This window comes from Ambystoma mexicanum, chromosome 3p (genome assembly GCF_040938575.1).
Source record: "Ambystoma mexicanum isolate Mex_15411 chromosome 3p, UKY_AmexF1_1, whole genome shotgun sequence".
Lineage (NCBI taxonomy): Eukaryota > Metazoa > Chordata > Amphibia > Caudata > Ambystomatidae > Ambystoma > Ambystoma mexicanum.
In genome coordinates this window covers 1,041,382,325-1,041,404,016 of record NC_090925.1, presented here as the reverse complement: position 1 = coordinate 1,041,404,016, position 21,692 = coordinate 1,041,382,325, and the positions used below count along the sequence as shown (strand labels likewise).

The following is a 21,692-nucleotide window of genomic DNA, read 5'->3' as shown; positions in this document are numbered from 1 at the left end:
ACGGTAATACAGTTTGCCGGTATCCTGACGGATTAACCGCCAGGATACCGGCAAACTTGTAATGAGGCCCCTCACGGCCATTATAAACTGTTTAGAATGTAAAGCAAACAACAAGGGGGTCCTGGGAGTCCCTCTGCAAGACATTAGTCCTGGTTACGAAAGCCTTACCCAGAGTCTTTAGCTCACTATCTTTCACAGAGGAGAAATATCCAAAACATATCAGTCTTTGTTTTGCCCAGGGGCAGTCCAGTAGCGAAATGCTAGGCAATTCTCCTCTGAACAAGAGTTGTATTAAACATTATTGTATTAAACCACTCTTCTTGAAAGAAGCACATGGAAAATCGCAAACAGTTTTGGGAGCAGGGGAGAAGGGAAGAATGAACATTAAAAAGGACTAACAAAAAGAAATATTTTATTGCATGTCACATGGTGCTGCAGTCAAACATAGCTGTCTAAACGGTAACTTAACTAACACAAACGTCTTGCACAGGGGTGCCTTTTAGGGGGCTGATGTCTAAGCAATGCAGCCTCCTCCTAGCACAGAGCCATGCATGAAAGCACTGAGCTCGGCCTCATCTGAGGTGAATATCTTTGCACACATTATTCGCCTCTTTAATCTGTAAAGTATGTTTTGTTCTAATCTGTTTTAGGTTTGTGATGCGTTAGAAAATAGGCTTGGGTAGGTTTTCCTTTGGGTCTCACCTATAAATTAATTACTGATTGAAGCCAAGAGGATACACTAATCCAAGAGGATGCAGTAATAAAAAGTATTCACAAGTAATCCGGTGGCAAGGATCGACATAATTCAAAAACCTTCAAAAGTAATACATCATAGTGTGCTATATCCTGAAATAATGCAAAAGGTATGTGAAGCCACCCAAAGTAATCTGACGCTATCAGCTATTTGCAAAGGTAGCCTGAATGGCAAATGGGCCCTTATATGTCGGCAACTGGAGGCCGTAAACATACTTTGATGTGGTTTCTACTGTATCCAGTCTCCGACATGTGGAGTTTTATACATCTCCTGAATTGCTATGAAAAATGTTTGTGGTGAGTTTCACCCCTTCTTGTCTATTGCATGGCTCTCCCTCCCCCTGCCTGCACATGCGCAGATAGTGCCTTCCTTGTTTTATTGCTGCAGCAACCTACTACTATCTCGGCGCTGCTTCAAAGCACCCTGTGACTTTATAAACATACAAGAATTAAACACAGTAAAAGTAAGATCACGAAACTCACATGCACACAGGCAATTTAATTGGGTGGTCAGTGAGGTATATAATTCCCCCTGATTTACTGGGGTGACATCTATTCATGTGCATTGAGGTTTGCATGTATAGTTTACGTGTTAATGCACATCTCTGATATGTAACAATCCTGCATATCACAAGCTCAGATCATGGCACGGGCACTTCAACCTGCCATCATTCTTATGTTGATAAATTGACTACCATTGAAGTAGGCCATGAAGACTACATGTATTATTGCGCTTAGAAGCAGGAGGAAAATGAAGAGTCCGGCGGTGAATGAAGATGGATACTATGGTGTATATATAACTGGGTTTATTACATCTTTATAAGATATTACAAATATAAGAGGAGGAGGGAGATGATGCGTCCACCAGCCAGGGCTACCAGCTGTTATAGTTCAATTTGCATTCTACATTCCTTTTCTTATGCTTCTTGTCTCCGGCACGCTCTCGCTCACTCGCTCTCGCTAAGCTGGCTGATGCATACTGCAGGAACATTCTGCAGGGAGCTGGAATCTGCAGGAAACTGTATTCTTCAATATATCGAGTATATTACACATCTCCCTTCCTTTATATATACTAAACGAAATAAAAACGGGGATGACAATAGTCTATATACATATTCACACAAAGTCCTCCATTCTTCTGGGCTTGCGATATATTCTCCCACATCTGGAACTGCGGGACATCTCGCTGATGTGACTAGGCAAGGAAATTAATTCGGACCTGTTGGATCTCATTTCTTGCACATTCTTCATCTCACACACAACATTTTGATCTTTCTTATTACTCACTTCACTTTGTCCTTCCTTCCTTCCATCCTCTTGCCTCACCATCACTCTACCTCTGTTGTCAGCTGAGTGTCTGCTGTCACCACATATCCATACTCTTTCTACATTCCAGATTCTACCATCCTCAGTTCTGACAGAGTGTTTGAATGTTTCCAACACCTTGATTGGCTTGGACCATTTGCAGGGACCTTCTCTGAGAACAGGGGGCAAATTAACTCTTACCATTTTTCCCACCACAGTACCTTTATCATATTTGCCAATGGGTCTCTTTTCATCATAAACATTTTTGTTCCTCATCTGCGTGCCTCTTATATTGTCACACACCGATCCAAAGTCTTTGTTGACTTTATTGTTCTCATTGTCTAACCACATAGGCGCCAATTTGGTGTGCGCTTTTCTACCCCAACTTAACTCAAATGGGGAAAGGCCCGTAGTTGAATGGGGTGTGAACCGATGTGCAACAATTCTCTCCTTAACAGCCTTTTCCCAATCCATGCCGTTGGACCATGCTAACCTAATGGTCTGTTTCAACACTTTGTTGAAGCGCTCCACAGTACCATTAGTTTGTGGATGGTAAATGGCACTTTTTTTATGTAGAATGGAATATTTTTCGCAAAATTCTCTCATATCTTTGGATCTAAATTGAGTACCATTATCTGTCATGATGCTACTCGGATAACCTTCCCTCTCACATATTTCAGATAGGAATTTGATCACGGTATTACCAGTGATATTGGGCGCAATAAGTACTTCAACCCATTTAGTGAGCAGGTCAATTACTGCTAGGCAATATTTTTGTACACCAGCACTGCACACTGGACCCAATACATCCATACCCAAATCCTTCCATGCTTTATCTGGAATCTCAGTCACAACCATGGTTTGTTTTACTCCCACACAACTCTTATCATTATTGTTGCAAAGGATACAATCCCTGATATGTCGTTCTATTTGCAGGTCGCATCCTGGCCACCAGTAGTCATTTCTTATGCGTTGCTTGGTTTTCACCATCCCTTGGTGGCCCTCATGACCGAGCTCCATAACTCTTCGTCTCAAACTACTCGGTGGGATTATCTTGTCTCCTCTCATAACTATGTCCTTATGTACGTGCAATTCATCAGCAATAGGCCAATATTCTGAGAGATTAGTTTTCTCAAACATAGCTTTATTCCATGGAGCTTGACTGCATATCAATTCTTTAAGATTGTCCATAGCACTGTCACTTTTTATAGCTTAATTCCATTCCGTCCTCGAAATAGAAGTGGCCTCAATATTAAGAACATTTTCAGCATTATCATCTTCATCTGCAGCTTCTGAAACATTAGTCAGACGTGACAAACAATCGGATGTAATGTTTTTTGTTTCTGGTACATATCGTACACTGCAATTATACTCCTGAAGGAGTATCACCCATCTTCTGATCCGGTTGGACACTTTGTCCAATCCTTTGGACATGATAACATGGACCAATGGTTTGTGGTCTGTCCGGAACTCTACTTCACGACCCCAAATAAAACTTCTGAACTTTTCTGCCGACCACTTTATTGCCAAGGCTTCTTTCTCTATGGCTGCATACGATTTTTCGGCTCCTTTAAGAAGTCTCAAAGCAAGTGCGATTACCATCTCTCGCCCATTATGCTCCTGTGTGACGACAGCTCCTAATCCAATATTGCTGGCATCTGTGGTAATGATGACTTTCTTATCACTAATGACATTTTTTAAAGCTGGAGCCTTATCAATTGCAGTTTTAATGAATTCAAACTCTTCCTCACTTTCGTTGTTCCATGTAAAAAATGTTTGCTTATTAGCTTCACGAAGAGGTACAGTATGTACAGCAAAGTCACGGACAAACTTTGAGTAATATTCTGCCATACCTAAAAACGTACGTACTTCTTCTTTAGTACTTGGTCTGGGCATATTCTTTATTGCATTGACCAATTGTTCTTTTGGAGATATTCCTTCGGCTGAAATCTTATGCCCTAAATACTCAATTTCAAAACGGTCAATTTTGCATTTCTCTTTGCTTAAAGTCATTCCTGCTCCACAGAGTTTTCCACACACATATTTTAATCTTCCATCATGAAGTCTTTTACTATTTGCATAAATCAATATATCGTCTTGGAAACATATCACTCCTGGTACTCTTTCAAACAGCTTATGCATAATCTTCTGAAAGACAGATGCTGCTGACACGAGACCACACGGCATCCTCCTAAACTGGTATAACCCATCCGGTGTAATAAAGGCCGTAAGATGTTTCAACTTCTCGTGTAACTTGACTTGATGGTAAGCTGCTTTCCTGACTTCTTCCTGAGAACTACCAATGGCGACACCCATTCACTGGTGTCTATGCTTTCAATTATGCCTTGACTTTCCATGAGCTTTATCTGTCTCCTGACTTCATCTCTCATGGATATTGGAACATTCCTTAATTTCTGAACTACAGGCGTATGATTGGATTTCAGTCTTATCTCATGCACATATCCCCGAAGACATCCGATCCCCTCATGAAGCACTTCTGTCATGACATCTTCTGAAGTGTAATTCTTCACTTCGTGATCATTCTTCTGTTTATATGGTTCATCTTGAACAGCAAACACAGATTCCTCAGCAATAGAATCTATTTTCACTTGTAATTTGCTTTGATGAGTCCAGCTTAATAGGGGAGTTTGACCTGAGTCAGTGATGTAGATCTTTCCATTGGCTCTTCTTCCTTTAAATTTCAAATTGCCCCAAAACCATCCTATGGTAGCTATTCTCACACCACCATATGCCCTGGGTTTGATATCTGTCTCATGTAGATATTCATGTCTTTTTTTATCCCATAGTTGTTGTGGTACAAATGTATATTTTGCTCCTGTATCAATCATCATGTCAATTTCGACACCATCAATATGAACTTTAGCTTTGGGACTAACTAATACTTTTTCATCTTCATCATCCATGACAACAAATACACATTCTTCACCTTCATCTTGATCACTGCGATCACTACTTGAATTCCCAACTATCCAGTTGGTGGACATGCTGCGAAATCTGCAACACTTGGAATAGAGTCCCTTTTCTCTACAACTACTACATATGATTTTCAATGCTGGGCATTCAGGATCATCTGCCCAATGATTTGCACTGTCGCATCTGTAACACCTGCCTTGACGTTTCTTTCTTGAGTTGGTAATGGAATTTTCCTTCCTGTAGTAGTTGTTTGGATTACTTTTCTGAATGGATTTGTGCTTCCCTCTGTCAGGTGGTGATTGATGTGACTTATTGGATATTTTCTTCTTTATTCTAGGGTTAGTCACCATAGCGATGGATTTTTTCATTAGCATTGTCACATGTTAATTTGGCAAGTTTTACATTGCTTGACTCTAATTTGACAGATCTCATCTTGTTCTCAAGTTCCTTCACAGACTCCTCAGTGTGCTCCACTTCTTTTGCCACTCTAAGCACAATATCTAACGAAGGATCATTTTCAGACCATAACTTCTCTCTTACTTTAGCACTTCTGCATTCCAACATGAATTGGTCTCTTAACCTTTCGTCTAATTGCTCATTAAAGTTACAAGTTTTGGCAAGTTTGCGTAAAGCAGTCACATATTTTTCAACACTTTCTCCCTCCTCCTGTGTTCTTTTGCCAAACTTGTACCTCTCCAGAATGATACTCACTTTTCTTTTCATAATGTTTGTTTATTTTCTTTATGGTGCGTTCATACTCATTAATGTCAACATCTTCATCAGCCGGAAGTTCTGGTAAAGACTCATATTTTTCTTGACCAGCAGGTCCTAAACAGTGCAATAATAATGACTTTCTCTTGTCAGCACTGCAATTAGGGCCACACACCACACCTGCATAGTGTTCAAAGGACCGTATCCACCTCTTCCAAGGAATAATGGGTTCATCTGCATCAGGCATAAACAATGCTGGAGGAGGTACACGGCTGAATGCCATCACTGCCAACTAAACATGACAAGGTATCACTTGTGTGAAGTCAATGTGTGGTTTGATAAATACCAAGTGAGGGTTGCTGAAACTTCCTTTAAACAGTGCACATGTGACTCTCCTCCATGAGTATAAAGTGGTCAATGAAACAGGAGATCTACTGGTTGTGACTTAAACATGCCAAATGGCTGCTATATTCTCTGCACAGTATACAAATTTTGTTCCCAATTGTGTACTGACAAACGTGGAAATAGCGTGACATCAGATTGGATCAGTGTGGGTAAGTCAGCAGGGGTCACTTAGACAAACTGCAAGTTTTCTTTTCCATTACAAGCATTCTCAGCTTAAACTCACACTTGCAGCACGTTTTTTTTCCTCACGTCATTTGATATGATGCAGACAAATCAACGTGTGTATCTCTTTAAGAGACAGACCTCTAACATGCATGCGTGTGGAAATTGAGGAAGTGAAAGGACGTGAAATGGGAACTGGCTCACGGGTGCCCTATGGAGTCACGGCATGATAGTGTGAGAAACTCAGTATGTATAACTCTCCGTATGTATATCACTAATTCAAAATGTTACCGTAAGACAAATCGGGGCCGCTGCAACGCTCGGGCTTGAGCGGAGCGGCCTGTATTGTCAGCTGGGTGACGTAAGCTGAAATCCTCGTTGCCAAATGAAGTGTCCGGCGGTGAATGAAGATGGATACTATGGTGTATATATAACTGGGTTTATTACATCTTTATAAAATATTACAAATATAAGAGGAGGACGGAGATGATGCGTCCATCAGCCAGGACTACCAGCTGTTATAGTTCAATTTGCATTCTACATTCCTTTCCTTATGCTTCTTGCCTCCGGCACGCTCTCGCTCTCTCGCTCTCGCTCAGCTGGCTGATGCATACTGCAGGAACATTCTGCAGGGAGCTGGAATCTGCAGGAAACTGTATTCTTCAATATATCGAGGATATTACAGAATCTGACATGAAGCACTAACAAGTGATTTACAAATAAATACACTTTTATAAATAAAGACGATACACATGCGAGGTTATACCTTATCATATGGTGACTATTCCACGTCTATGATGGCGTTACAGGGACATTTGAGGCTGCGCCTATATGGGCCAAAAGCCATGGACTTTTCCAATGCATGTTTTATGTGGAAGCGAACCACACCTTTGCATAACAAGTGATAGAACGGTTTGAGAAATGAGTGAAGTTGGGAAAAGCTGAAGAAAAGGAATGTGTTAGGTTTCAGGAAAACGTTCACTGATTAGAGGCTAGGTTAGAGGCTGGAGGTGGTGAGGGTAACGGAGAAGTGGGCGTGGCTGGAAACAGGTGAGCAAGACGATAATCCAGGATTGGCTAATGCAGAAAAAACACGAGATTCTTTAATGATGGCAGGGAACCCAAACACTCCTCATTGCTGCAAATTTGATTTTTGAGAAATAGTCTTCATCATACTTCCAAGGACATTTTGTCCTAGTGGTGTAAAGGGGTACTGGATGCGTCGACTTTGTGCTTCACCTTCAAATAGTAATAATAATGATAAAAAACCGATATCAATAGATCCCTTTCATCAACATGCTCTACTTAGAACATTATGTATACACAGCTTTTATTAACCAACCAAAGTTAGTACTCATCTAATTCCCACCCAAGGCCTGAGTTGTTTTGCTGAGATTTGAACCTGTGGATCAAAGACAGATCTCAGCTGTGAGCCCTTAACCCACTGAGCCATCTCACCACCAGAAGGGGAAGAAGCAGAAACACAAGTGGCATTAAGGGAACTTTCGATAGTTAGCTTCGCAGAGAAAATACTGGACAAGAAGGGTTATGAGACGATTCAAGCATAGCTCCCCTGTGGCAGACAGTTCGGGCAGCATGTTTTGGTCTACCACTCCCATTAGCCCGTATGATCAATTGTGAGGGATCATGAGAGTGGCAGTCCAAAACATCCGGAGAGCGGCAGGTTGCAGACTGTTGTAGCGTTTCAGTTCAATCATCGTCTGGTTTTGCAGTGAAGGTATCTGTGGGAATTTCATTTTGTAGCAGCCTGTAGTAGCTTCTGTTGTCCTACAGAATGGTTAATGAAGGTGCAGCGCCATCTGCTGCCTGCATGAGTGAAGTGTTTTAGTTACTTCCGTTAAAGGCATTCATTAAAACTGGAGTTTTCCAAAATACGTATCTTATTTATTTATTTTGCCATTTGTGTAGCGCAGCAAACCTGGGGCCACCTGGACACTGGTTTGAAGAAGGGGAGTGATACATACATAGGTCAGAGTTGCTTAGTCAGGTGAAAGGTAATACGTAGTAAGTTTGAAAGGGATTGTGGCTGTTGACTTCACAAATATTTTCGGACACATTGATTTCTGGCGTGCTGATTCGGTTCTATCTTCTTTCATCGCGAGACATTCTAACCAATGCCTTTCAAACGTGTACAAAATGGCGAAAAAAGGTCATCACATTTTTGTTTTCTTGCCGGGAACGGGGGGTGGGTTCACCCCCAAACCCCCTCTCTGCCACCTATTTCTTACTATTCACGAACCCCCAACCCCTTACCTGCCCTTTCCCACCCCCCAAAAAATGTCGATGACCTTTTTCATAATTTCGTACTCGTAAAAGGTAGACGTAGAAATGACTGCCGATGAATCAACGTTATACCGCTGATCAGGATCAAACAGGCCACCTGAAGACCACAGAACTGCCGGAGCAGAAGATGCAGCCGCACATGGCGAACTGTCCAACAGGTAAAGTTTCAAAATGAGCAGAGTGCGGGAGAGGCATCATGGGCGTAGACAGGGTAGCAACTGAGCAGGCAAGGTGGTAGTGGCTTGATTGAGGCCCTCTGGCTCCTCCACGCATGTCAGTCACCAGGAAGCTCTCCTGGCTTCACGGTTCCTCTCTGCACGGGGAGTGCTAGTCAGAGACCTGGAGGGGAGCGTTGAGTCTGAAGCTGGTTGGGAAACAGGTCAAACAAAAAACAAGGATTGTCTGTGTTTGCATGTATGCATGTGTGCGTGCATGCTATGGTGTATCTGTTTAATTGTGCGTATGATTGAGAGTGAAATGTCAACGATGCGTATGTATGGTGTATGTGTGGGTGTAAGTGGCATGTGAATGAGAACACATTGCAAATAAATTCAGTGTGCATGTGAATTATTTAGAGAGAAGCTGTATGGGTGAGTGACTGGTGGGTGAATGGTTATGAATGCATGTGTGTGTGTGAGGCTAAGGCCTATCAGAGCATGGATGTTTCCTTACAGTTGGTAAACATAGTAGGTCACGCTCAACATTTTTTGTTTCCGAGGGGTCTGTGTTTAAGCAGAGCAAAGACTATGTAAAACATGTGGGAAACACAAACTACCCCTGTCTTCTGTTTCGTAATCCAAAACTTTTCAGACCATATATCATGACATCAAATGATGGTATGCTATACCGTCATGTTAAAAATACCCAGACTCAGTGCTTTTTGCTTGTAACATGTATAATAGTTTAGTTCATTTTATTTTCAACAAGAATGTCTTTGTTACAGCTTTTTTGTGCAAAACATCACGTTATAAATACACAATCCATTTTTCTTCAGGGTTTTCATAAGTTGATATACGTTAACATAACTTTTCTGTTGTGAACCTTGTTCTTCTTTTCAACGCCAAATCTTTTGTCACTTTTTACACAGACATTTTTCTCAAGCTAATGTGTTTCTGAGATGATGTGTCAACGCGTTTTGGCCTTTCTCTCATGGGATAAACCCCATCTCCAAATAGATTTTCCCCAAGGCCATTGTCAGGACAGATGGTGCTTTTAGTTGGCTAAAGAGTCGTCTAACCCTCAATCTAGGTTTCTTTTTAGTAGACTTTGAACAGGGACCACTGTCAAGTGGACATGTTGATTATGGAACCACTTGTACACACTTAGACCACCAGTAAGTGGGCAAATGTCATGCAGTGTGTCTTCTGATTTCTCTTTCAATTTTAAACTCCTTGTGTTCTTTTCTACTGCGGTTTTGTATCTGATGCATCTAGGACCACTTCTCCCCCATCTGCGCGATGGACAAACCGTTAAGTGACTTGAATAGCATACCATCATTTGAATAATATATGGTCTGAAAAGTTTTGGATAACGAAACAGGGGACAGCGGTAGTTTTTCCCACATGTTTTCTTACATTGACATGTCATGTTTCACTGTCATTTTTGGGCACAGCCAACTTGATGAGTGTTGCTACCTGGTGGCGAGGTTGGGGTGAGAGGTTTATACTACAGTCGGGCAGGCAGCTTGGACATTTTCTCACTCTAGCATGGCATTTTTTACTTGCATTAAGGACAACATGTGTGTTATTACAATACAATTTGTGCAGCCTGCAAGAACATGTTTCCTTACTGTGACATTGCATTTGTTTACTGGCGTTAAGGGCAATGTCAACATGATGAGTAATCTTACCTGATGGGGGCATTTTTGCAGCCAGCAAGGTCATGTTTTCTTACTTTGGCATGGCTCTTTTTACTGGCGTCAAGGATAAAGTCAGCATGAGTGTTCTTACATCGTGGGGGTACTGGCATTTGTGCAGTAGGCAAGGAAATGTTTCTTTAGTATGGCATTACAATTTTTCCTGGTGTTAAGGGCAAAGTCATCATGATTAATTTTCTTACATGGTGGGAGAGTTGAGGGGAGGTATTTGTGGAGGCAGCAGGAACATATTTTCTCCCTGTAGCATGAGATTTGTACTCGTATTATGGTCAAAGCCAACATACATATCTTCTTCCATATTTATCCTGGCATATATTGGCAGAGCCAGCATGAACATGTTTTCATATGGTATCATTGGCATCAGGGTCAAAACAAACAGAAGTGTGCTACTAGGTGGGAATACTGGGATATATTATTGAGGACAGCAGGGATATGTATGGTTTTTTATACTGGTGTATAGTGGGCAAAAGTATCACAAAAATGGAAAGAGCGTTAACAGTACATTATGGGAACTGAAAATAGTGTAAAATGAGGACTGGTTGATTAGGAAACAGAAATGCCTCTGAAAAGGAGTTCCTGAAAGGCGTTGCACCTGGTGCACTGTTAGTACCCTGCCATACCATGTGTGACTGCCTCTGGGGCAGTCTATCAATTTTCAGCTGCATTACCTTTGAGACAATCACTACATATCGGTTAGCCAGTTAGCCACAGAATACCCGATTAGCCAATGTATCTTCTAGCAAACAAAGCTTGTTTCAATAGCTGTAAAGTATATCTATGCTGTTTGAAGTAAAAAAAAAAAGAATATGTGAAATGGAAAAAACATAAAAGGGGTTCACGCATTGAATCTCAACCCAACAATTAGTAATCACCTCACAAATATCTATTTGACAAAAGAGACTGGACACTACAAAGAGACAGAGAACCACAGAATAATCTGCATGACTGTCCCCACCATGGCACCCTCTTAATAATTTAATTAAAGCACTTGTCTACTGTGGCAAATGCCATTGTGGATGAAGAAGGTGAAGGGACTATACCTATGGCTCACATCAGAATTGGATGAAAAGCTGTTGAAATGACCATGGACTTGGGCACTAAGCACAAATTACTGCCACAAAAGATATATACAGCACACAAATGACCAAGATAAATTGATATAAACCTAGTGGCACGTGAGGCTGGGGACAAAGGCAGCAGGGTTATGGAGGCTGTGTTCAGAGAAGGTGTAGCCTGCCTCAAGGCTTCACGCACCATATTCAGTTTAAGACTGGCACCCAGCCAGTAGCACATATGGTATCCAATATCATGATCACAATGCTTGAGGAGGACAAGGCTGAGCTACTAGCCATGAAGCAACAAGGCATAACAGAGGGGGTGAAAGCAGTGGACTGGGTGTCCCCATGGATGCTCATCTGCAAGCCCATGGGGAAATCAAGCCTATGCATAGATCTGTGGGCCCTGAAAAAGGACTCATGTAAAATGGCTCGCTCTGCACAACCTGAGAGAATTGTTGACCAAGATTGGTGATGCCAAACATTTCTCCACATTAGATTTGACAGTGGCCTATAACCAGATCAGTCTACACCAAGGCTGACAACAGCTAACCGCATTAATCACACAGAAGCACTCTGCAATGCACCAGAACATCCTTTGACCAGTAGATGCAGCCACAGTCTTCTATGAGACCATGTATCACCTGTTTCGTGAAGATAAAGGAATTCTGTGCGTTCCAGATAACATGCTGATCTACAAAAGAAACAAAATGAAGCTGAAGATGGCGAATGCCTGAAGAGTGCTCTGTGCATTGTAACGAAATCAGGCATTACGCTGAGCAAAGCAAAGTGCAAGTTGAACAGGAAGGAATTTGAATATCTGGAACATGTATTTCTGAAAGAGGAGTAGAACCATCCAAAACAGGTGGTAGACACAATCAGGAGAATTCTGATCCTGGCTAATAAGCACCAACTCCTGTCTTTAAGAATTGCAGCTTATTACACTGAAGTCATGTCAAATGTTGCCGATAGTTCAACATCCATGCATAAATGAGCAAGGAAGGGTGAAAGATTTCTCTGAGAAAGTAATCGCAGCTTGGAATTTGAACAAAACAAGCAAGCACTGAAACATGTGGTGTCACTGAAGAATTGCAAGTGCGGGAGAAGCACGTTCACGTAAACAGATGCTAGTAATAAGAAACTAGGTGCAATTCTGATTCAAGCACATGTATGGCAAGGATTGGGCACAGCCATTACCTTATGAGTACGGCAGGGAACAGATGTGTCCTACTCAACTATAGAGAAAGAAACATTGGCATTGAGGTCCCAGGCAAAAGGCGAGGGAACAAGCACTGGAACTTTAACAGTGAAGTCCTAACAGATATATTTTTTTTAATTGGAGGCCCGCCTCCGGATCAATAATGTTTTGCAGGGAAAACAAGGGACAGTGGCCTCCCCATTTACACTGTGGGAAGCCTTCAAATGTGCCATGCGGGGGACTTGTATTGCCAAAGGACCATCAGAAGAGAGCTAGACGAGCTTGAGAGAGCTCTGAATGATCTTGAGGAGAAAGGTGCTTAGATGAACAACTTTAGTAACCTTGCTCAGATGCAGTTAACAATCCAGCACTTACAGGAAATTGCGCACAAGGAGTTAAAATACATGGGTAGGAGATCAGCTGTGAGACCGTATGGGGAAGTAAATTGGCCTTGGAAAGAATTGGCCTGTCAATCCCACATTAATCATGCTCATTTTGCACAGGAGCATAACTTGGAAAGCAATTGGTTACCGGCCGGGATGGCCCACCCAATGATTAACTATTGCACAAATGAATTGCATCAACATTTGTAGACATATTTTCTAACAGAGCATTTCACTGTGGAGACCAGGGGCCTGATTTACTAATGAGTTTTACAATGAAGCAATCCCATTTAATTTTTTTTTGTAAACTAGGCCCCAGAAATCGACAACACAAGCTGAGTGTTTCCAATGCAGATTCACATATGAACAATTACAGTATTTACTCCCATAAAATAGGCTCTTTTCATCATCATGATGCCGTAATTGAGGGTAGCTCTGGTAGCACTGCAGCAGGGCATCATTTGGGGGTTGCCAGGAGTCGCACCTGCGACCACTGGGGTCTCCCTTGCTACCCCTGTGGTCTTCCTTTCTACCCTTAAAAAGAAAAAAAAATGTTTAAATTGGTCTATTTTTAATTGAAGCTGCTTGGCTGTGGCCAGCACTATGTGGCTCTTTTTCTGGAGTGACTGTGTTTCTTATTACGGCCTTTTAAAAAAACAGGTGGTTACACAGATGTAACAGTGGACCTAAATAAGAAAGAATAGGAATAACAAATAATTTGTCTTTCTGGAATTCTATACAATAATTGCTAGACTCAATAAAGGTCTATTTCAGACACCTCAGGGGGTGAGTCACTATGCAGACAGACACTTCCAAAAAGCATTTAGACTACAATAAGCATCCCTTTCAGACAATGTATTTTGCTTTTCGCAAGTTGCAATTATATATTTTTTTTCCTGCCGTTGTCTCTGTTATGATCATCACAAGACATTCCTTGTTCACTTGACAAAATCCTTCTGCCTTAAAGCTGGTGTACAGTGTATAAATGTTTGACCATAGCACATAAATCGGTCCTTGATTTCTTTGTGCCACAATTAATGCTTTGTAGTAAGGTGTCCATCTTGCCTATCTCCCTGGAATGCTGTTCAGGATGTTTGTTTGCAAGTATGAGGTAATGAGTGCCCAGAGTACGGGGTGGCGTGTCAATGCGCTGCTTTCCCTGCGCTACTCCAAATTCTTTAATACACAGTTATGAACCTTCCCAATGGTATGTATTTTGCCAACCTCTGAAGCCTGAAAAGTAGATCCACGGAGGTTTGACATGTGGCCGACTTTGCATCAGACCTGCAGATGAACTGGCCTTCTGTTCAGTTACCAGTTTTATCGTATCCACTACAGAGTGTAATTTGCTTTCTGGCTTTGAGAACATTCAGACATGTAATTGCTCATTTTACTATAGCCGGTAAGATCGCTATAGCCGGTAAAATAGCTCAGTGGGTTGAACGCTGTGATGCGTGTGTAATCTGCAGGTTGCAGGTTTGAATGCCAGCAAGGGCAACTCAGCCTATCATCCTTAGGAGGTTGATAAATGAGTACCAACACAGGTTGGGTGATGTTCTATGTATAACTGTTTTCTATAAAGCACTCAAGTGTAAGTGCTATATAATTACACATCATTATCATTTGGCCATGGACATTTGCTTGCATTCACAGTCATTTGGTAATATGGGCCCATACCTAGATATATATGGTGATCCATTCTTGTATGAAATGTATATCACATTACAGTGATATTGTGACCATATCTTTCGTAGTGTACTTAGGAACAATGCTACGTGATGTCACTACCTGTTTTGTCAAGGGGTGAAAGGTCGTGTTGCATCCCTTCCCGTGACATCACTTAGGGGTGGGGTCAAATGACAAATTCGTGTGATGTCAGAGGTCAAGGGTCGTATGATGTCACTTCCACTACCCCTGGCATTTTGGTGAAATGTCGTCCCTGCACTGCAGCTTTGCGATCCTGTGGTGCATTGGAAGTTAGGATTGGTCCTGACAGAAGATTGAAGAGGGACACAAGATACACCATTTGGAGGAAGTGGGCCATTACGATAACAGAAGCGAGACAGTGGAGTTTGTTCAGAATGAGATAGTGGGCTCTGCCGCAGTGAGCACAGATGAGAAGTTGTGGTTGGATCGAGGAGGAACAAAAATGGGAGGACATTTGACGTGAGATAACAGTTCTTTCATTTTATAATCTTTATTCAGTGTTGCACGTTTTTTTTTGATGCAACACTAACTTTCGCTTGCAAAACTTATGTAACTTAAAGAAATAATTCATCTGCCCATTTTTGGGTTCAATAAAATATCTAACATGTTCCCATCTTTGACGCTTTGAAAGTTTTAATGGGTTCAGGGGCCGTAGGGGTGTCCCTTACTTATCGTAAGAAAAAAAAACGTTTTTTAAAATGACCTAGCGGCATCAACACCACCCTGACATCGTAGGTGTACAGGGCAGGGGTACAGTGCAGTCGGCGGCACCCACAGAGGTGCGCTGCAGTAAACATAAGTGGGCGGATGCGGGTTGGGGGATTGCGGGCCGGGGAATGCACTGAAAAGTGATCCGATCACTGCGCCGCGCCGTAATTAGAGTCAACATTTTCATCGGCGGAATTACGGGCGGCGCAGTGATCACTGATTCATTTTTATGTATTGGGTATTTATAACATGGGGTTTCGAAGCATGAACTCAATTACAGAAATAAGTCAGTTAAACTATAAACGCAGACATGCCCATAACAACCCGAAGTTGGCTCCTTGTGTCTCCTGAGACATGGGGCCAACCTGCGGTTCGGATGTTCGAAGCTTGATAAAGCCCTATCAGTCCTCCATCTTTTTGAGGTGGATAAATTACGAGCCATTAAAATGGGACGGCAGCTTTTATTCCAGCACTTAGACTCGGGCATGAAGTGCTGCGCAACATCATCATTATAGGAATATCCAGGGCAATAACAAGGCCTCTGATCTTTCGATAAAAAATACTGTTCTTAATTCAAACAAATAAAACAAATGTTTAAAACAAAGTGTCACAAGGGGTCTAGAGTGAGAGCTTTCAGGGACCTACCTTGGCTTCCAATGCTTTCCTGAATGCGGAATCGATTTGATCATGAAATAGCTTAAACAACCAACTGCGGAGAAGGAACAAAAGAAATCCTATTCAGCATTATCATAGATGGTAGAAGAAGATGGGAATCCAAATCATCCTGGTGATAGCACTGCAGGCGTTCTTTCAGAATCCAACAAAAGATTAACATTCACAGCATCAGTTCTTTTGGAACTTTCTACTCAATTAAATATACATCTTGTTCTTCACTTGCTTGTAGTAGCTCAATTCTGCTATGCCTTTTGTGGTTCATTTGAATTGATGATATCCTGGGTATGCAGAGATTATATAGAGAAAGAAAACCAATGAAATACTGAAAAATAAATATATTGGGTGTGGGGGTAAGGAGTTATAGAGTGTGGAGGTGGTCCCCCCAACTTAAATTGTTTTTTTGTATTATTTAATTCACTATTTTTTGATTCGTTAGAACCATGTGTAAGCGATGTCCTGCTGTCTGCGTGCCAATAACCCTAGGAGTGCCTGAGGCACAAGCCTCCTCCTGCTTAATCCTTTTATTGACCGGACAATAGTTTCAACAGTGGTAGACGTTTTGTTCAGAATTTTGCAATGATGGCATTCAAACATTCCCATCCTTCTCAGCAGCCCATGCATGCTGTCTTTGATATTTGGTGAAATAAGGGTATTACTTGGAGTAACCACCCAGATAAATCAATATGCCCTAAAGGTAGCCTGGCGAGTTAAGCGTTCACCTCAGATATCTCGTTGCAACCTGTAGTCGCAGATTCAAGACCAAGCCCTTCTTCCCACCAAGGTCTATACGTTGAATGGCGTTAATTCAGAAACTAATAGCACTAGTGTTCTTGCAAAAGGGGAAATCCAGACCTTAGAGAACCAATCTAAGTAGTGTTGTCTGCAGTGCCCTGAGGCTGGCAAAATTAATTATGGGTCGGCTTGCGGGCTGCAAAGGGTGCCAATATAATACTTGTAAGCATCTGGCAATGAGTAGATACTATCCAGTTAAGGTGCATTTTCATTGTTTTCTACAGGATTAAAATCCGCCAACCAGAGGAATACAAATCAATTTATGTGATTGCATACTTTCTGCATACCCTAAGAGCAGGTGGCAAAGCTCCCTCTTTCTAAATAGCTGGCAAAGACACCTGGCAGAACTAACGCAAATTCCCAAATAATGACCCTTCTCTTCGATGCCCTGGATGCCCTGGATATTGACACCCGGAACTTCTGAGTGTAAAGATTGTGCAGATTGTTAACAGATATGGGGTACACAGCGCTTGCAAGTGAGTTCACAAGGGGTTGACAGCCGGTCATGAGGGTCTCCTTCGTGGAGGGATATTGGCAGGTAGTCAATTGCATAGGGATCATGGCTTCTATTTGCACCTGCTCAATGCCCAGCCCAACATGTATGTGTCTGTTGTGTACTCCGGCTCTCTCCCCTTTTTCAGTAACAACCCAATAACTGTGACCGATGGTTGAAAAAAAAACATGCATCTTATTCTGCCAATATTAAGGAAGCTACTTTTAAGTGGAAGGCACCTTTTTCCAGATTTGCAGCTCAAGAGGTTATGCTGTTAGCCTGGGTCCTGTTATCATTTTGCATGAAATTGCAACACAAATGCGCGTGTGGGTATTTGCACCAAATCACAGTTGGCTAATACTTCTGTTAGTGCAACCTACCCCATAAATCAAAAACTTTGCATGATTTGTAAATCCAGATATATAGCCTTGCTTTCCTGAGTGAAGAGATGCCAGAAATTTGAAGGGCACCCCAGGGTTCTAGCTTCTCCCTGCATCTACGTCCCAAGCTCTATTGTAATATTCATTTGAATGTGTTGTAGTACCCAGACCCATTTCCCAGTCTTCAGAAACGTATCAACACGGGCAAATACATGCATTTTCGGATACTTGCCATCAAGTTGTTTTTTATAGTGTGTGGCAGAGCTCAATTCCCACGCTGTTGAGGTGTGGTGGCTTCAGGGGAAAATAATTTTATGTGGCTTTTTTCAGGTAATTTCTCAAATGCTATAGACCTTTTCAGAGGAAAATGAACTGCCACCTAGTAAATTGGGGAAGGGTCATTATCAGAAGCGATAATGACCCCTTCAGAGGTCTACAAGACTATTAGCACATAGTATTACCAGTAAATCATGCTTTGGAGGTCTGGTGATGAAGTCTAAACAAAAGTTTAATAATTAGAAAGTAAATAGACAAACTCAGTAAATTATATGCATATTTTGTAGACTTCAAATAACAAAGTTGTTTTCGTAAGTTAAGCATTTCCTTTGCAAACTTGGTTAAAGTGGAGAGGGTTTAACCTGAGGTCGTGAAAAAAAAACACTTTCCCCAAGAAAGTGAAAACAATTTCCTGTGGTTTAGCTTCCTCTTTTGTATCTTAAGCAGGATGTTTCTTTGAAAAAACAGGATCTCCTACAGAGGAAGTGTTTTGTTGCAAGAAATCTTCATCTCACCTCAGTCTCTCTAATGATATCGTCATTGGCCTACATATCTAACTGTGGTCTCTCACTCTCTTTCTTACATCGTCATTGCTAGTTGATATCTTTCTCCATCATCTATGTGTGTTTGTGGTCTGGTGACATCTCTATTCCATTTTGAAAATACTGTATTACAATCAAAAGAAAAGATGAATTCAGCAGAAAGTATGTGGAATTAGCAGCTGCAGAAGGAGTGTAACCCAATCGGATCTATGTAATCACTGCGACCACACAATTGTGACGGCCGAAATTGCCGATTCTTTTATTTTTTATTTTTTATTAAACCCCCTTTACACCATAGAGATATGCAGGGAGACCCCCGCAACCTCCCCCATACTACTATAATATCCCACACACCCCTACATGTATATGTGGTGTAAAGCGGGTGTTTAAAACAAAACAAAAAAGTCAGGCATTTCAGCTGGTGCAATTATGAGGGTGACATTTTGGGGCAATTCCACCCAATCAGCTGGCTTGAAAAACTGGATTTATTCACTGGTGAAAGCATGGATTGCATGCTGCCTGCTGCACCTCTCTCTGACTTCAGTTTCCCTTGGCTTCCATTCCCCACTTGCCCTTTGTCTCGCCCACTTCTCCTTCTTGAACTGCATTCTCCCTCTGCTCTCAGTTTTCTTTTCCATTTTCAAGCCACCCATGTTTGTAGACTCTTGACATGAGAAGCGGCTTTCGCTCTCCACCCGTGGCATTTCTAATGTCAACATAACCAAGTATTCAGCTCCCCTGGCTGGAGTGCTAATGTCTAATCGCTACTGCTGTGGACCTTACTGTGGTAACAGCCATTCACCCCCATCGAAGCCCTAACCATGGTGTTACCACTTGATTACTGTATCAATTTTAACCCACAGGAGGGTCACCAGCCAAACAAATGGTTGATAACACAGTCCTAAAGTCTAATAGGAAATTCATCACTTGGTTTTACAGTGAAATAAGAAAGGAACACCAGAAACTGGAAGAGTAACAATGGGTTTTAATAGACAGCAATAAACATTGGTTATATTGGTGCATGAACATGGCTTTCATGCCCCGCCAGGAGGTTGGACATTGTCATTAGCGCCAGCCGATCTCCTGCCGGTGCCACAGTGGGCGGGGATTGTGTATTCTTCCAGTCACCTGATTATGAGCGCCCTTCCCCGGGTGCGAATTAAAAATGACATCAAGAATGTCAGTCAGATATTTCTAAGGAGCAGCTACTCTGATGGTACTTCACCTCTTTGCCGCTCATCGCAAGCCCTTTAATAGGAGAACATGTCATCATCGTATGAATTAGGTTTGCTCCTCTTGAGCTGAATTTTCAAAGGCAATCTGGCTCTCTTTCTCTGAGTTTAAACATTGTCTCAGGTGTCTTGTAGGCCCTCGTGGAGCTGCTGTTGGGTGTAGATGGTATTCAAGTTTACGGCAGCTTTCTAGAGATAGCACAATAACGCTAACTATTCTCCCTGAGAGAATGTGTAGCTGAATTCTTGTTCCTAGTCACGTTTTACTGTATTCAGTCATTGTGTGTTGAATGTGGATATTGCTCTTTGGTTTTCTGAGGCAGATTTGTCTCTATTCTGATAGGTTATCATGTAGATAGAATCTTGGGAACGGCAGAACCCTTCCCGTGGGTTCAGGGCAGTCAGGATTGATGCTCATAGGCTAGCATTTCCTAGGCCTCATTACACGGATGGCTGTAAGGATTTACCGGTACCGGTAAAATACCGGTACCGGTAAATCCTTACTGCCTTACTACGAGGTCCCTTTGCGGGTTGGGGAATTTAACGCCTGCTTTTTTGCAGGCGTTAAAAACCAACCCGCAAAGGGACCCAGGGAGCTAATTACGGTACCGCAATTTTCGGTACCGTAATTAGCGCCTTCCCCATTGAGCTCTATGGGGCAAAAATGGGAATGGGGAAGGGCAATGGCGGAAGGGGGAATTACCGCCCCGCCAACCTTGGAATGGGGCGGTAATTCCCCTTTCCGCCAAGGCGGTGCCGGTATTTTACCAGCATGAACCATGGCGCTAATAGCGCCATGGTTCTCCGCCATCCGTGTAATGAGGCCCAACAACGCTCACTCTCAGGGTCTGAAAGGTGTGCACCTTTCCATCACTGATAGTTTGCTCTAAGTGTCAAATGATCTTCTGGTGCCATTTAGACGAGAGGCGTGGGTTTTATTGACTCTTCAAAATGGATTCTGCCAAACGAAAGAGCAGGGCAAAATGAAGGGTTCAGGTCCCAACCTGTTGGATGCGTGATGGACGGGCTCTACATGTGCAGCAAAGAGAATCCGGGCTCTTTATTGACAAACTCTGCTCATCTATGAAGGACTTTTCTGAGGCAGCACACGCTTCAGTTATCACGAAGGAGGTTTCATCTGGCTAGCGTTCTGTAAACAGGAGTGCATATTGGATTAAGCATGGGGATATGTGTGTAGCTGTGGGAAGCCAACACCCCCCGCCCCCATCTGTGGGTCTTTTCTCTGTAGCCTTCTTCGAAGCCGTCCAGATAACGGCGTGTGGGTGATGGTCTTCACATCAACACTTGCGTTAGTAAGTCAGTGGCGTAACCTAGGAAGGTGGATCACTTATTTTAATATTGGAGCAGATGCTTGGTTTTAGTTTTAAAAAGTATATATAGAACGGTTCCATGTCATTTCATCGCAGGATGAAATTTCGCTGGGTTTCTCTGTGGGAATTTTAACGAAAAAAAACTCAAATGTATTTCTTTTTTTCTTTTTGGGGTACCCCATGCGCCCATCCACTTGGTTTCATCTATTCCAGAAAACCCACACCCCATCTGTATATTTTTCTAACCCCCCACTGAAAAAATGAGATGATGTTTTTCGTTAAAATTCCCACGAAGCAAAACCCAGTGTCCTTTCATCGCGCGATGAAAGGACGTCGCACCGTACAGAACATGTTTTACATGGGAGACATTCAAAATTTACTTTATTTACTAAATGTTGATAACGTTAGAAACATATTTAAATAACTAGCATTGGGTCACCTACTCACATAACAAAAACAACTTAGTTAAA

The 21,692-nt window shown here is 42.1% G+C and overlaps 1 protein-coding gene across 2 annotated transcripts in view; it reads right to left on the bottom strand.

The window, feature by feature from the left end:
- LOC138581218 (bactericidal permeability-increasing protein-like) overlaps window positions 1–21,692 on the bottom strand; it is a 624,704-nt gene that overhangs the window by 483,426 nt on the left and 119,586 nt on the right. For both annotated transcript variants that reach the window (XM_069652399.1, XM_069652398.1), the window contains exon 5: window positions 16,147–16,210. In XM_069652399.1, coding sequence (XP_069508500.1) covers window positions 16,147–16,210 — 64 coding nt within the window. The remainder of the gene's footprint in view (window positions 1–16,146; window positions 16,211–21,692) is intronic.